At 35.9% G+C, this 12,428-nt stretch overlaps 1 protein-coding gene across 2 annotated transcripts in view; it reads left to right on the top strand.

Annotated features, from left to right (window-relative positions):
• LOC114658374 (dihydropyrimidine dehydrogenase [NADP(+)]-like) overlaps positions 1 to 12,428 on the top strand; it is a 1,245,381-nt gene that overhangs the window by 808,131 nt on the left and 424,822 nt on the right. For both annotated transcript variants that reach the window (XM_028810459.2, XM_051933021.1), the window contains one exon: positions 10,768 to 10,932. In XM_028810459.2, the coding sequence (XP_028666292.2) occupies positions 10,768 to 10,932 (165 nt within the window). The remainder of the gene's footprint in view (positions 1 to 10,767; positions 10,933 to 12,428) is intronic.

Here is a 12,428-nt window from a genome sequence, read left to right as displayed (position 1 = left end):
ATGCATGCTGCAAAATTCTTTTTTCACTTTGTCCAAGGAAATAGATTTATTTTGATTACAAGTATGGGATTCATATCTTCTACTAGAAGAAAAATTAACACAAAGCAAAAGCACAGTTTGTAATACATTGTATTTTATGATAAGTAACTGGTTAATATATTTAGTTACTTTTTTGTAAGTAATTAGTAATGTAAATAAGTTACTAAGTAATTAAGTATGTTTTCCAGCACTAATCCTTTGAGGACATTTGTCTTCTGTATCTGGATAGTTTCCCTTAAACAACCAGCACAAATAAACTGGTATCCTTAAGCAACTGGCTGAATAAATAGTCTGAAAATTAGTAATGTCCTATTTTTCATCTTCATATCATTTTAAAGGCAGGATTATGTACAGAACCAGTCAAAGTGATACACTAATTTGCTTGTGATGTAGCCTAAAGTTAATATAAAAACACTTTCTTTGAGCTGTTGACTGATTAGTGTTTCACTGTTTATTCAATTATTTGTGGTACCCAAAACTGTTCAATAAACTAATTGGAATCATTTAATATGCATAGACACATGATTAATAAATCTGTTCTGTATTAAATATTAATAAATGAGTTATTTCTGCTTTATAGAAACATATGAATATGCATAAAGGAAATATGATAAATTGTGATTAATCATGATTACATCTTTTAATTGAACTGCAGCCCTAATAATAAACAGTTAATGAGTAATTATTGCTAGACATTATGCTTCATTAAAGGTTATTTTTTAATAAAACAATTTTCTAAACTTTTGCTGTAGCAAATGCCCTGTAATAATTTGCTTCCTGCTATGGTTGTTTTCTGCCTTGTACTTGTTAGGATTGGCTCCACCATTGTGGGTGTGTGTGAGACAGAAATCATATCATTTTATTATTTTTAATTTTGTTTTTGTTTACTTTTTGCCATCTGGACATCCTAGGATGATGACATCATCCCTACATTTTGGATTTTGATCACATTACATGCAGATGTATTTTTGATATTGTCATCAGACATTGGTGGACATCCTTTTTTAACACCCTCTGTCACTATCTGAATTTTATTTTTAAATGAAAGATCTTTTGTTAGGTTGTGAAAACTAGTTTCTTTCCCAATTTCTTTTCAAAGGTTTTTGAATTATGGTTTTGGAGCTTTTCAAAGCAGCCCGCTTCATAAATATTGTTAAATGTGGCCCCCTTTTCTCAAAGGCTGCCTATAATATGTGATCCATTGTATTTATTGTAACTCCTGGTATTAAAATGCATCTCCAGATTCTGCCTATGTTTATTTGCACAGCACATTTCTTGTAGTTAGAATGGAAATTGGCTGCTCGTAATGACCCAACTAGAAAAAGTAAAAAGAAAGTGCCATACAGCACCATCATAAAGAACTTCAGTGTTTTAGCGTGATGCCAAAGATGTGACGGAGACAGTAGCTGAACTTAACTCACTGTGCACACTTTTTGAAGCCACACAGGTGTCAGAACTGGCCACACTGGCTTAACACAACCCATGGAAAAAATGGATCCCTGATTTTCTGTATTTAGCATTTTTACACTTTAAACAATTTTTTGATGCTGCTGTTAAACATAACACGTTTGAAGAAATTCAAGTCTTTTAAGGCTACTTTCACACTGAAGATAAAAGTAACTGTATCCTGATTTTTGCCACATATACAATATTTTTTTTTGTTTTTTTTGACCGTTCAAATAAATTTTGTGATTGTTCCATAATGATTGGACAGGAGTGTAGTGTCCAAAAGGTTCTGATTCCAAATCATTTTTAGGTAATCATACATCTCCAAATACATCAGATGTGCGTCACATGAGAGTGGAAAAGAAAAGTAGCCTTTTTTGGTTGCAAATGTCTGTAAACTGTAGGTAGTAGTTTACCAATGGTGCAGCTGCTATAAACAACACAGCAGAATTCATTAAAGGGAGTAACAATCTGAAACAACAAAAGTGACAGTAATAATTACATAAATAAACTAGACCAAATCGAGACACTTCAAACATGATCATAGTAGTTAATCATAAAAAACTTCAGTGGTCGCTTACTTGCCTACTGTCACCACCCTACGTGATTCTTTGTTGCTTCATGTGGTCTTGATTATTGTATGAGGATAGAAAATAATTTGCACTTCCACTTGTGTTAAATGTGACAGCAATTTTTTTTCTGTTTGTGCTTCATCACCAGTGTGTTTACACCCAGGTTTTTAATGTGCTCGAGTGTGATCCAATCGCAATACTCATTAATGCTGGCATAAGCCATGGTACGTTGCTTTAGCTGCAAATTATCACCATTTATCCAGACTGCAGCCCTCACTTAACTTACAGCATGTGCTAAGAAAAAGTTTTCACTCAGTGCTGATTTTGATCCCATGGCTGTTGGGTGCTTTATTAAACTGCTGAAATGTCCAAGAAAAGAAAAGCTGATAAATAGGGAAGACAGCTCCAAGAGAGAGACGCAAGGGAGAATATATGATTGTGATGAGAGGAGAGGGGCCTGTGTGTCTTGTTTGTAAAGAAAATGTGACAGAAGGTTGCTCAATGAGGCAGTTTCTCCTAACCACCTTTCCTCATTTTTTTTTTTTTACCTCTCCTGCATAGTGTGTGTGTATGCGTGTGTGTGTGTGTGTGCGTGTGCGTGCATGGGTGTGAGTGTGTGTGTGCCAGTTTACCTATAGATTTTTTTTTTACATTGTGTTTCTATTTAATTAGCCATCACTCTGAAGGGGTAGAGTGGGGAGTTTGTTTTGGCTCTTACATAGCCCCAACATCAGTTATCACTCTTGGTTTCCTTTTACTGTACTCCTTTTTTCATTATCATCAATTAAAATTTTGATCTCAAAAAAAAAGAGAGTAAAGAAAATATGGTGGTAGTTGTTTCATAATATATTTTGGCCCACATTGGGCATATAAAGTGTTATTTTGGCCCTCGATTAAACCGAGTCTAGACAGTTCTTCTTCGATTGCCCCAACACAGAGAATGCAGCTAACTCTTGTAACTGTTCCAAAATTCTGTCCTCTTTACAAATTGATCGAATCGGTCACAACACCCTGAGCAGCAGAATTCTTCTTGGATAGATAGAGGCTTCAGTAAGAATGCACTGTATTTAAATATAATTTGCTATACTGTAATCAATTCCTATTTTTAAATTCATATTTCTGTACTCAATAATGCTGAGCTTTTCTGTCACTGGTAATGGTTTGTGCTTACAGTAAAGTGAACCGTAAAAGTGAAATTCCTCAGTAATAAAAACAGTTTAGCAGAGCAGCATTTGTAGCACTGAGAACATGGGGGAGTTTTAGTTCTGCTCTTTGCTGGTATCCTTGTCTGCATCATTGTCCTTCATTGCATTTTTTTCTACCTGCCAGCTCATTTCTAGCTGCTCATCCTGGATCAACCAAGATTAAATATTTAAAACTAAATAATAAAATAACTCCTTTGATTGCTCTAGTTCACTCTTTTCTCAAGTTGTGCCTGTTCCACATAGACAGACAATATAAATAAAATGTATATCAATGTACTATATTTGTATCTTATCTGGATTTCTGTTTAATAAGAAGTATAAAAATCATTTGAAAATTAAAGTTAGGGTAGCCTATGTAGTCCTACCTAATATGTCATCCACCTGTTGTCCTTTTTCATTTGCAAACATTTGGTAGTGATGGGGCTCTAGGCAGCACTGTAGGGACACTGCCCAAAGTGGGTTTGAAGGCACAAATGAAGAATTCCCATTAATATCTCTAGTCACACACACACACACACACACGCATGCACAACTGACAAAGTGTGTGCTGAGGAGCAGCTGGTTTCCTGCCTCATTAAGGGTCAGAGAGAGAAAACCAGATTGGAACTCATCTGTCTGATGATGCTTTGTAGAAGATAATTCAGGAGGAAATGGATGCCAACTTGAAGCTAAAAGAGGCCAAGAAATTAAATTGATTTTACAGAGCTGATTAAGTTGCAGGGATAAGGAGCAGGATTTTTAACACATACCTCCAGTGTAGGCTGTCACTTCCAGCGTCAGCCCATATAGCGTCTCTCTGATCTATTATTTGCAGTATAGTGCCCAATAACAGTAAAAGACCTGAATAGCGGTGGGGTGGATGAAGGAATTTGCAGGTCCCATGTTGAGTAAGGGGTAAAAAACCGAGTGGGCAGCATTTGGCCATGGGTACTGCACTCACAGACAGTGAGGAAAGTGTTGGCATTGTTGTTAACTGCCATATACACAGCTGCCTCCCATGAATATTGTATGAAGTTCAAGTGCAGTGCTGAAAACTTCACAATCCAAAGTTCTTTACTGTTTATATGGTATTGTCAATTAATAAGGCATATGTTCGTTTGATGTCTAGTGAAATGTGCTACAGAAAATATGCAGAGTTACTAGAGAATAATATGAAATATCGTGTCCAGACCACATGTCAAAAAAGTTCATCCTAGTGCACTAGAATAACTGTTACCTAAACTTTGTATGTTTTTCCCCGTATTTATATGGATTACCTTTGGAAATACAGAGAATAATGGACACAGGGAAATGTGCCTAATATTGAACAACAGTGACAAGCCCAGAGTAAGAATCCAAGCTGTGAGGAAGCGGTGCTCAGCACAGCACAGCACATCAGATGTGTAAAGTGTATACGGTATATGTGTGTGTACATTAGCAGTCAAAAGTCTGCACACATCCAGAAATGTTCTTGTTTTTGATAGAAATGTACACCTTTTTATCAAGTTACCATTACATAAATTTAAAAATATAACACAATTACTGCTATTACTGCTTAAAATGACTTATTTTTAATTTATATTCACATAAGACTGCAAAGCCTCATTTTCAGCAGCCATTCCTTCAATGTCCTAATGGTCAACTCCCTTAGCTTATTCTTATTCATAATTCTTAATTTTTCATGTCTGAAGGCTAGTTAGCAATTGTAATGGCAGCACTAAAAACACTTACTCTGTTCACTTGAGCTGCAAGGTGCTAGCATTCCTAAAGTTCAGTTCTGGGCTCAAAAATGAACAAAAGGAAACAGCTTTCTTGCAAAACATGTCAATCTATTGTCAAGCAGGCAGCTCTTTTTATCTCCCACTCAGAAGTACATCCGGTCTTCTGTGCACTTGGTCCAAAAGCACTTCTGGGAGAGATGAAAACCCTTGAAGTAGGGCTTCCCAGTTCCTGCAACGTCCCTTGGTGCTACCAATGGAACCCATCAGGGCTGAGTTGAAGAATTTCATATCGCATGCTGCCCTGTGGGAATCTGAGGCAACGCTACAACCCCGGGGGGCAGTGCTCTGAGAAACACAATTCCCTGTGCACACTCTCTCCCCAAGTCCTTCCATTCCGATGGTGTCCTGGACGGGTAAGGAGACAGGCCGTTCCTCCCAATAGAAAATGAAGGGGAAGGCCAACTGTATAAGAGGAGAGGGATATCATAGTGTGTAATTTGTGAAACAAATGCCTCACAGATCCTCAGTTGGCTTCTTCCTTAAATGCACCACAAATTCCAGTGTCATCTGCAATAAAAAAAGACAACTCTGGGATGGCGACCATACTATGCTTTTCCAGTAACCTTTCATCCAATGTCTGTGTTCTTTTGCCCATTTTACATTTTTTGTTTAATTTGCTAGTTTCAGATTTAGCTTTTTCTTTAAAACTACCCCAACATGTGCCACCCATTAATATTTTCTCTATTTTTTTTGTATAGTGTCTTTTATAGCAAGCAGCATCACAATCAACTCTTTGAAAAATCAATATTATTATCAGTCATTTCAAAAATGCTATTCAGAAAAGGTCATATCAAAAAACAACAAACTAAGAAACAAAGAGCTGCATTATTAAGAGTCTGTATTTTGAATATCATCTCATAATAAGCAATATAAAAAAGCACTATGCTGAGAATAAAGAATAATGCTGTATCCATCCATTAATTTTCTGACTGACTGTATTCATTTTAGGTAGCAGAAATACTATTATGAGTCAATTATTATTTTATAGGGTGGCTTAAATAATAGTCACTCTATCTATCTATCTATCTATCTATCTATCTATCTATCTATCTATCTATCTATCTATCTATCTATCTATCTATCTATCTATCTATCTATCTATCTATCTATCTATCTATCTATCTATGTCCTGTATGTGAAAAGGTCTGTCTGATAAGAATAATTTTCAGTTTTGATTCACAGTATGCGTATGGTTATTACTCTTTCATAAGAACATACTGTGTATTGTTTACAAACAGTATTTTTATGAGAGTACAGTATATATAAAAAATCTTTCAAGCTATATAAATAAAGCAACAAAAACATTTTTATTTTTAGGAAAATGCTCTGTAGCCATTTTACACCTACTGTGCAAGACAGACTAAGAGAATGTGTAACAGATGTAATAATGAAACATATGAGAAATCACAAGGATTGTACATGCAGTGTGAAAAGCCTTTATACCAGGAACAGTAGCATTTGGCAGATTAAGGGATAAATAATCTTATATTGTGGCAGTAGTATGCCTTATCAAACATATGCAGATTAGGACTAATTAGTGCTAATTAAGGCTTCCCGTCTATCTAGTTGGAAAAATGTCCAAATGTTATGAAATCGAGTTAGTATGCCTATTATGTTAATTGTTTTGTATGGGGTAGTTCTTAATTAAAATATGTAAATTGTTCCTAATTGCTATATGCTAATGAGTCTTGTTTCATACAAAAGGGGTCTAAATGTGTCGACATACCTTCAGCCTACAAAGTAGTTAGATCCCTATTTTTATATTATCAGAAGTATATTATTTTAGGTTAAAACCAAGGTTAGACCTTTAGCTTATGCTGGAATAGAATTTGATAGAAAAGATTACTTCTCCTGTGCCCTTTTTTTCCATCATTTTCTTTGTAGCCTGCCTCTTAACCCGTTTGCATTTTATATGCAGCCAGGCACACATTAAACTTGCATTTGTAGTTGTTTATTATCGTGGTATATAAAATGCAGCCAAGCCACAGATGGCACAACAAACAGCATGAAGTTGATCCCCTACAGGTTTTTTTAGAAGTGCTTTCCTCTACCAGGCTGGCGGTGTTTGTTATTTATTTATTTGTGTTACTTTGCAGCCATTAGTGACCCGTCATTGGTGGGGTGCTGTATCTGAGTGATCGGCATAGCTTTGAGCATCCCTGTGCTATTAATGTGGCAAGTGTTTGAACCTATAGGGGACAGCACCCAGTCTCATCCTCACCAGAGGCATTTTTTTCCACTGAACTTGGCTGTATTCCCACATTAAATGCTACTCTGGATGTTTTCATTTTTTTTTTCTTTCAGTCACCTTCTTCAGCTCACTTTTTCCAGCTTCCCTTTGTCTCATAAAAGATCAAAGAAACACAGTTAAAATAACAGAAATGGAAATCTTTAATAGAATCTGCTTTTTGAATAAATTATTTTGCTTACAGTAAGTCATCCCTTAAAATTGGCATCTTCCTCTTAAATAAAAATCATAGCAAAAACAGATAAAAGCTATGTCACTAAATATGTAGGTTGTGGCAGCTGCTGAAAACAGGCTACACTGGGAAATTTTAAAAACAGTGTTTAATCACTGACTTTGATTTAAGTCCATAAAATGACCAAAAATGAGGGACACATGTAAACCTGACTTGTTTTACTCCCAGATTTTTACTGTGTTGAAATTAAGTGATGAAGACGCTTGTGGAGACAGCTTTACTGCAGTCACTTGCTCCTGGAACTTTAACATCGTAAGTCTGCTGCTTCAAGGAAAAATAGCAGCTAAGTTTATAAATGAACATTAGAAGAGACTGAAAAATGAAACAAGTATAACATCAAATCCTAATTCGTGAAACTGAAAATTAATTCAAAAGACAGATCACAACCAGGGAAAAAGAAACAAAGTTTACAAAGAGAGTAGTTATTTGCTTATTTATTTGCAGACTGTGATTTGGAAAAAGACATCTGAGTGACCATACAGTATATCCTGTTATACAAGCAATGTCAAGTACTGTGAATTATTGGGAAGAAACTAAAGTGATGAGTAAGAACATTAGAAAAACGTTTGACAAGAGCAAGCCATTCAGCCCTACAAAGCTTGCCAGTCCTATCCACGTAATTCCCACCAAAACAGCATCAAGTTGAGTTTTCTATGTCCCTAGAATCTCCACTACTTGCTAACGTATTCCATGTGTCTGTAGTTCTCTGTGTGAAGAAAAACTTCCTAAAGTTTGTACAAAATTGACCCCTAACGAGTTTCCAACTGTGCCCCAGTGTTAAAGGCACTCTAGTGCTAAGCCCCTCATTCTGCTGGAGCACTTGATGTTCGCTCTGTCCTTGTTCTCTGCTTACTCCTTCTTTTGAAATATTTTTTGTTTTGCACTGTAGTTTTCTGACCTCTTTATAGACACTTTTACATGGTGTTTCCACTTTATAACAATAATAAAAACAATTTATTTTTGTGTAGCCGAAAATCACACAAAGAATCCCTCGACAGACTTTAACAGGCCCTGCTTAATTAATAGCAGCCCTAACCTTGACTTTCTAAGAAGACAAGAAAGAAAAATGACAAAACACTTGTAGGAAAAAGGGGAAAAGATCTTGGGAAAGGCAATTCAAAGAAAGATAGATAGATAGATAGATAGATAGATAGATAGATAGATAGATAGATAGATAGATAGATAGATAGATAGATAGATAGATAGATAGATAGATAGATAGATAGATAGATACTTTATTAATCCCAAGAGAGGCCCCATTTCTGGTAGATTGGGCTTGCAGTGGGTGTCAAAAAATGGGGTCAATACAACACACAAAACAGAACAGAGGTAGTCTACTTCTTAGAGCTGGATGGCCAATCTATCACTGCCACCTCAGAAATACGATACTAAAGTACAAACTACTTTGTTCTTGCACAGCACTCTTCACCAAGTGTAGGCATAGACCATCAAGACAATCTCAAGGCAAAATGCAAGAACAGATTATACCACTCAATAAATACAGAACTATCACATATAAGGATACAGATTTGTAAAAATACACCGAAAGCAAAGTAGAAACTGATTGATGTAAATGGAAACTAACAATATCTGTAAATTAATAATTGTAGAACCATGGGCAGTTGAACAACACAGGAGAAGAAATTGTGAGAAAGAAAGTCAAAGACAATGTAAAATATAGTCAGAGTCCTGGAGATCTCAGCCAACTGGCCGTCCACCAACTGATGGTCGTTCTACAGCAGAGTCAGTGCTGGGCTGTCCAAACTGATGAAAAGACCTTTCTATTCTATGATTCTGATGCCCTTTTGTCTGAGAAGACTTTTCCATAAGCAGAAGAACAGCTTGGTAATAGAGTACTGGCAACAAGTGCCACATGAGGATACCAAGAAGAGAAACTGAACAGCAGAGAGTTAGTAGTTGTTTATAAATATTGAATTACTTATATTTCTGTACAAAAGGCTAAGAAACCATGATATGCAATAGTACTGTATGTACAACTAATAAGCTGCTCTATTCAGGGTTGTCACATTTCAGTCAGGGTTCCTCCCCTGGCTGGGTTTCATATGCTTGTGTTTTTGTTGTACATTTTAGTTTATTTGTGTGTGTGTTACTATTTCTATTTCTAACATACACAGGTAAAACATACAGACTCTGCACACACATTTACTATGCCAGCCTCCATGTAAATGTGCTGCTCCAACTGATAATTACTATACAGTATAAAAATGGAATTAAAGAATGGCAGAATGTAAGTTTTCCAGGGGCAAGCATGTAGAGGTTTATGTAACCTCTGCTGGTCGTCTCAGGTCAACACAAGCAGAAGCTGAATCTTAGAGAATTTCACACCCTATCTGAGTCTGCTCTCATCCGTGTTCTTAGGTGAGACATTACTGCTAAGTGCAAGCACAAGAAAACAAAATGTGCTAGTGCTGTTATCCTATATTAGTGAATATACAGTAAATTTGAAAATGAGTGATGGACATTCTGAAGGAACACATACCAAGTATTAATTCAAGTAAAAATAAGAACGGTAGGAGAAGATGAGGATATAGTCAAGAACCAGCAAACAATGTCAAAATGACAATTAACTAAAACCAAAAGCAAAAATAATTTAAAAGAATATAAAGAAAAGTTACAAATTTTACTAAACAGCATATAAAGACTGAGTGGACTGACTCACTCACTGCATTAGTGCAAGCACTTCAGCATTAAAGATAAGATGGGCCTCAGGTGAATGAAGTGCATTCGTAGCTGCCAAGGAATGACAAGTCAAAAGTGTAGGTGAGATCATGGTTGAGAACAAAGCAAATTGTTTGGTTAGAAATTGTTTTTCTATTGATTATAATGTGATTAAAATGTGGTTACTGAAAAAAATATTGTGTATCTCTATTTCTCTATCAATTCCTTACTTAATGCTAAATGTAGTCATTCACCAATATGAACCACTGGGTTGAATTAGAGAAACCTCTGTTTTGTTATGTCTTAATTCTTAATTCTCTACCATACTACAATTCCATCCAATGCATGCTTTCATCTGTAATACCAAAAAGCCAAAGGTGACATTCAGAAGTGTTAAGTTTAAGGAAATACACAATTGCAGTTTTCATGCCTCTTTAGTAGTATTTTTGCCTGAAAAACTGCATGTGAAAAGCCAAACTACAGTTTCAATAGAAATTAATATTGATAAGATAGCTGTATTATATGAAATGATTATTCTTTGCTATTTGGTAACACTAAAATTTGGTGACTTTTCATTCTCTTGTAGGATATTGTCACAAATGTTTCTCCAAGGATTGTACGTGGAACTACCTCAGGTCATTTATATGGCCCTGGACAAGGCTCCTTTCTGAATATAGAACTTATAAGTGAGAAGACGGCTGCTTATTGGTGTCAAAGTGTGACTGAACTGAAAGCCGACTTCCCAAAAAATGTAATGTATATTTATACTTTTACTTTCTATAATGGATTTGTGTTATACTAATGACAAAAATATATATTAGACACATTAGAAGATAAAAATATAGTCAGCTCTTAATTTTGAATGTTTAACTTTATGTGCTGTCTGGAAGACTAAAAACATCTTTAAAATATCATTAATCACAATCTCTGGTATTTGACGTCTGTGCTAAATTTAAGCTGTGATGTGCATATTTTGAGAGAAATTTTTCCAGCAAAATTGAGAATTGGTTGTTTTTCGTGTTTACAGAGTAGGAACTTCTCGTTAAACACTTGTACTTTCATCAATAGTTTATATCATCCATCCATGTTTCTATACTAGCACTACAAAGTCAAACCCTAATTTGTTGGCATCCCAGATCCTCCCTCAATTGTAAGTTAGCCCAAAGCAGCGTGCACATGTGTAAATTTTCATTTGCAACTCATCATCAACATCATGATCTGGTTCTCTGATTAGCAGCAGGCTGTGTTCATCACTGTCACTAGTCTTGGTTCATCCATTTCTCTGTTAATCATTGATACACTGTAGCTGCTCCTATTATGTACTTCAGCATTCTTGGTGAGTGTTAATAACATCTTCTCATCTAGTTGATATCTAGGAATGGTTCATGGTCTATTCAAAAAAGTATGAAATCCAGTTTTCTTGTTCATCTTTTGATTGTTTCTGAATGTCCCTTCATATTCTACCTTCTTAGGCATCTCTTATTTGAAATATTTACACTGTTACACAGGATTTGCACATCAGAACCACAGCATACCTCACACTACACTTCACACTTAACACACTTTAACATTCTCTTTTTCAGATTTTTTTTAAAACAGCCTTTCCTTTTTATAAAAAACCTCTTTCCCCATTACACTTTTTATCTTAATTCCTTTCTGTCATCTGACACTTGGAACTACTGTACAAGGCAACAACACTGACTCCCCTAAGTGTTCTAATGACATATTGTTAGTTACTAGAGGAAACCTTTTAAATAAAATCTATCTATCTATCTGTTGTCACACACATGTGCATGACAGGCAGCCAGAAGAACCAAAGTAAGGTAATTCCATGCCAGGCCAGGGGATGGGGGTACAGCAAACCTTACTCTTTTATCCCTGCAGACCATACATATTGTTTCCAAAGACGTCACTTCCGGTGCCAGGCCCCATGACTTCGCTTCCAGTTCTGGGCCCCAAAGATGTCACTTCCGGTTCCAGCCCCCATGACATCACTTCCCTCGACCTGCCTTAAAAACCAGACCACTTCCTGCATTAACTCTGTTCTATCAAGTACCAACAAACTAAAGAAGACAGGACATCTGGAATTGGTTGCAGCTGTGCTGATCACTTTTATTTACAAGTATTTTCTATTCCTCCAATAAATGTCTTTAAATAAGGGTCACATAAGTGGCTTAGGTTGTTACTCTCCTCGTAGAGTTAATGTAGCATCTTTTCTGAAAGGTCCCAAGATGAATGAGTATTTAA

Source organism: Erpetoichthys calabaricus, chromosome 10 (genome assembly GCF_900747795.2).
Source record: "Erpetoichthys calabaricus chromosome 10, fErpCal1.3, whole genome shotgun sequence".
Taxonomy (NCBI): Eukaryota; Metazoa; Chordata; class Cladistia; order Polypteriformes; family Polypteridae; genus Erpetoichthys; species Erpetoichthys calabaricus.
Note: the sequence above shows the minus strand (reverse complement) of the source record. Positions and strands in the feature narration are given on the sequence as shown.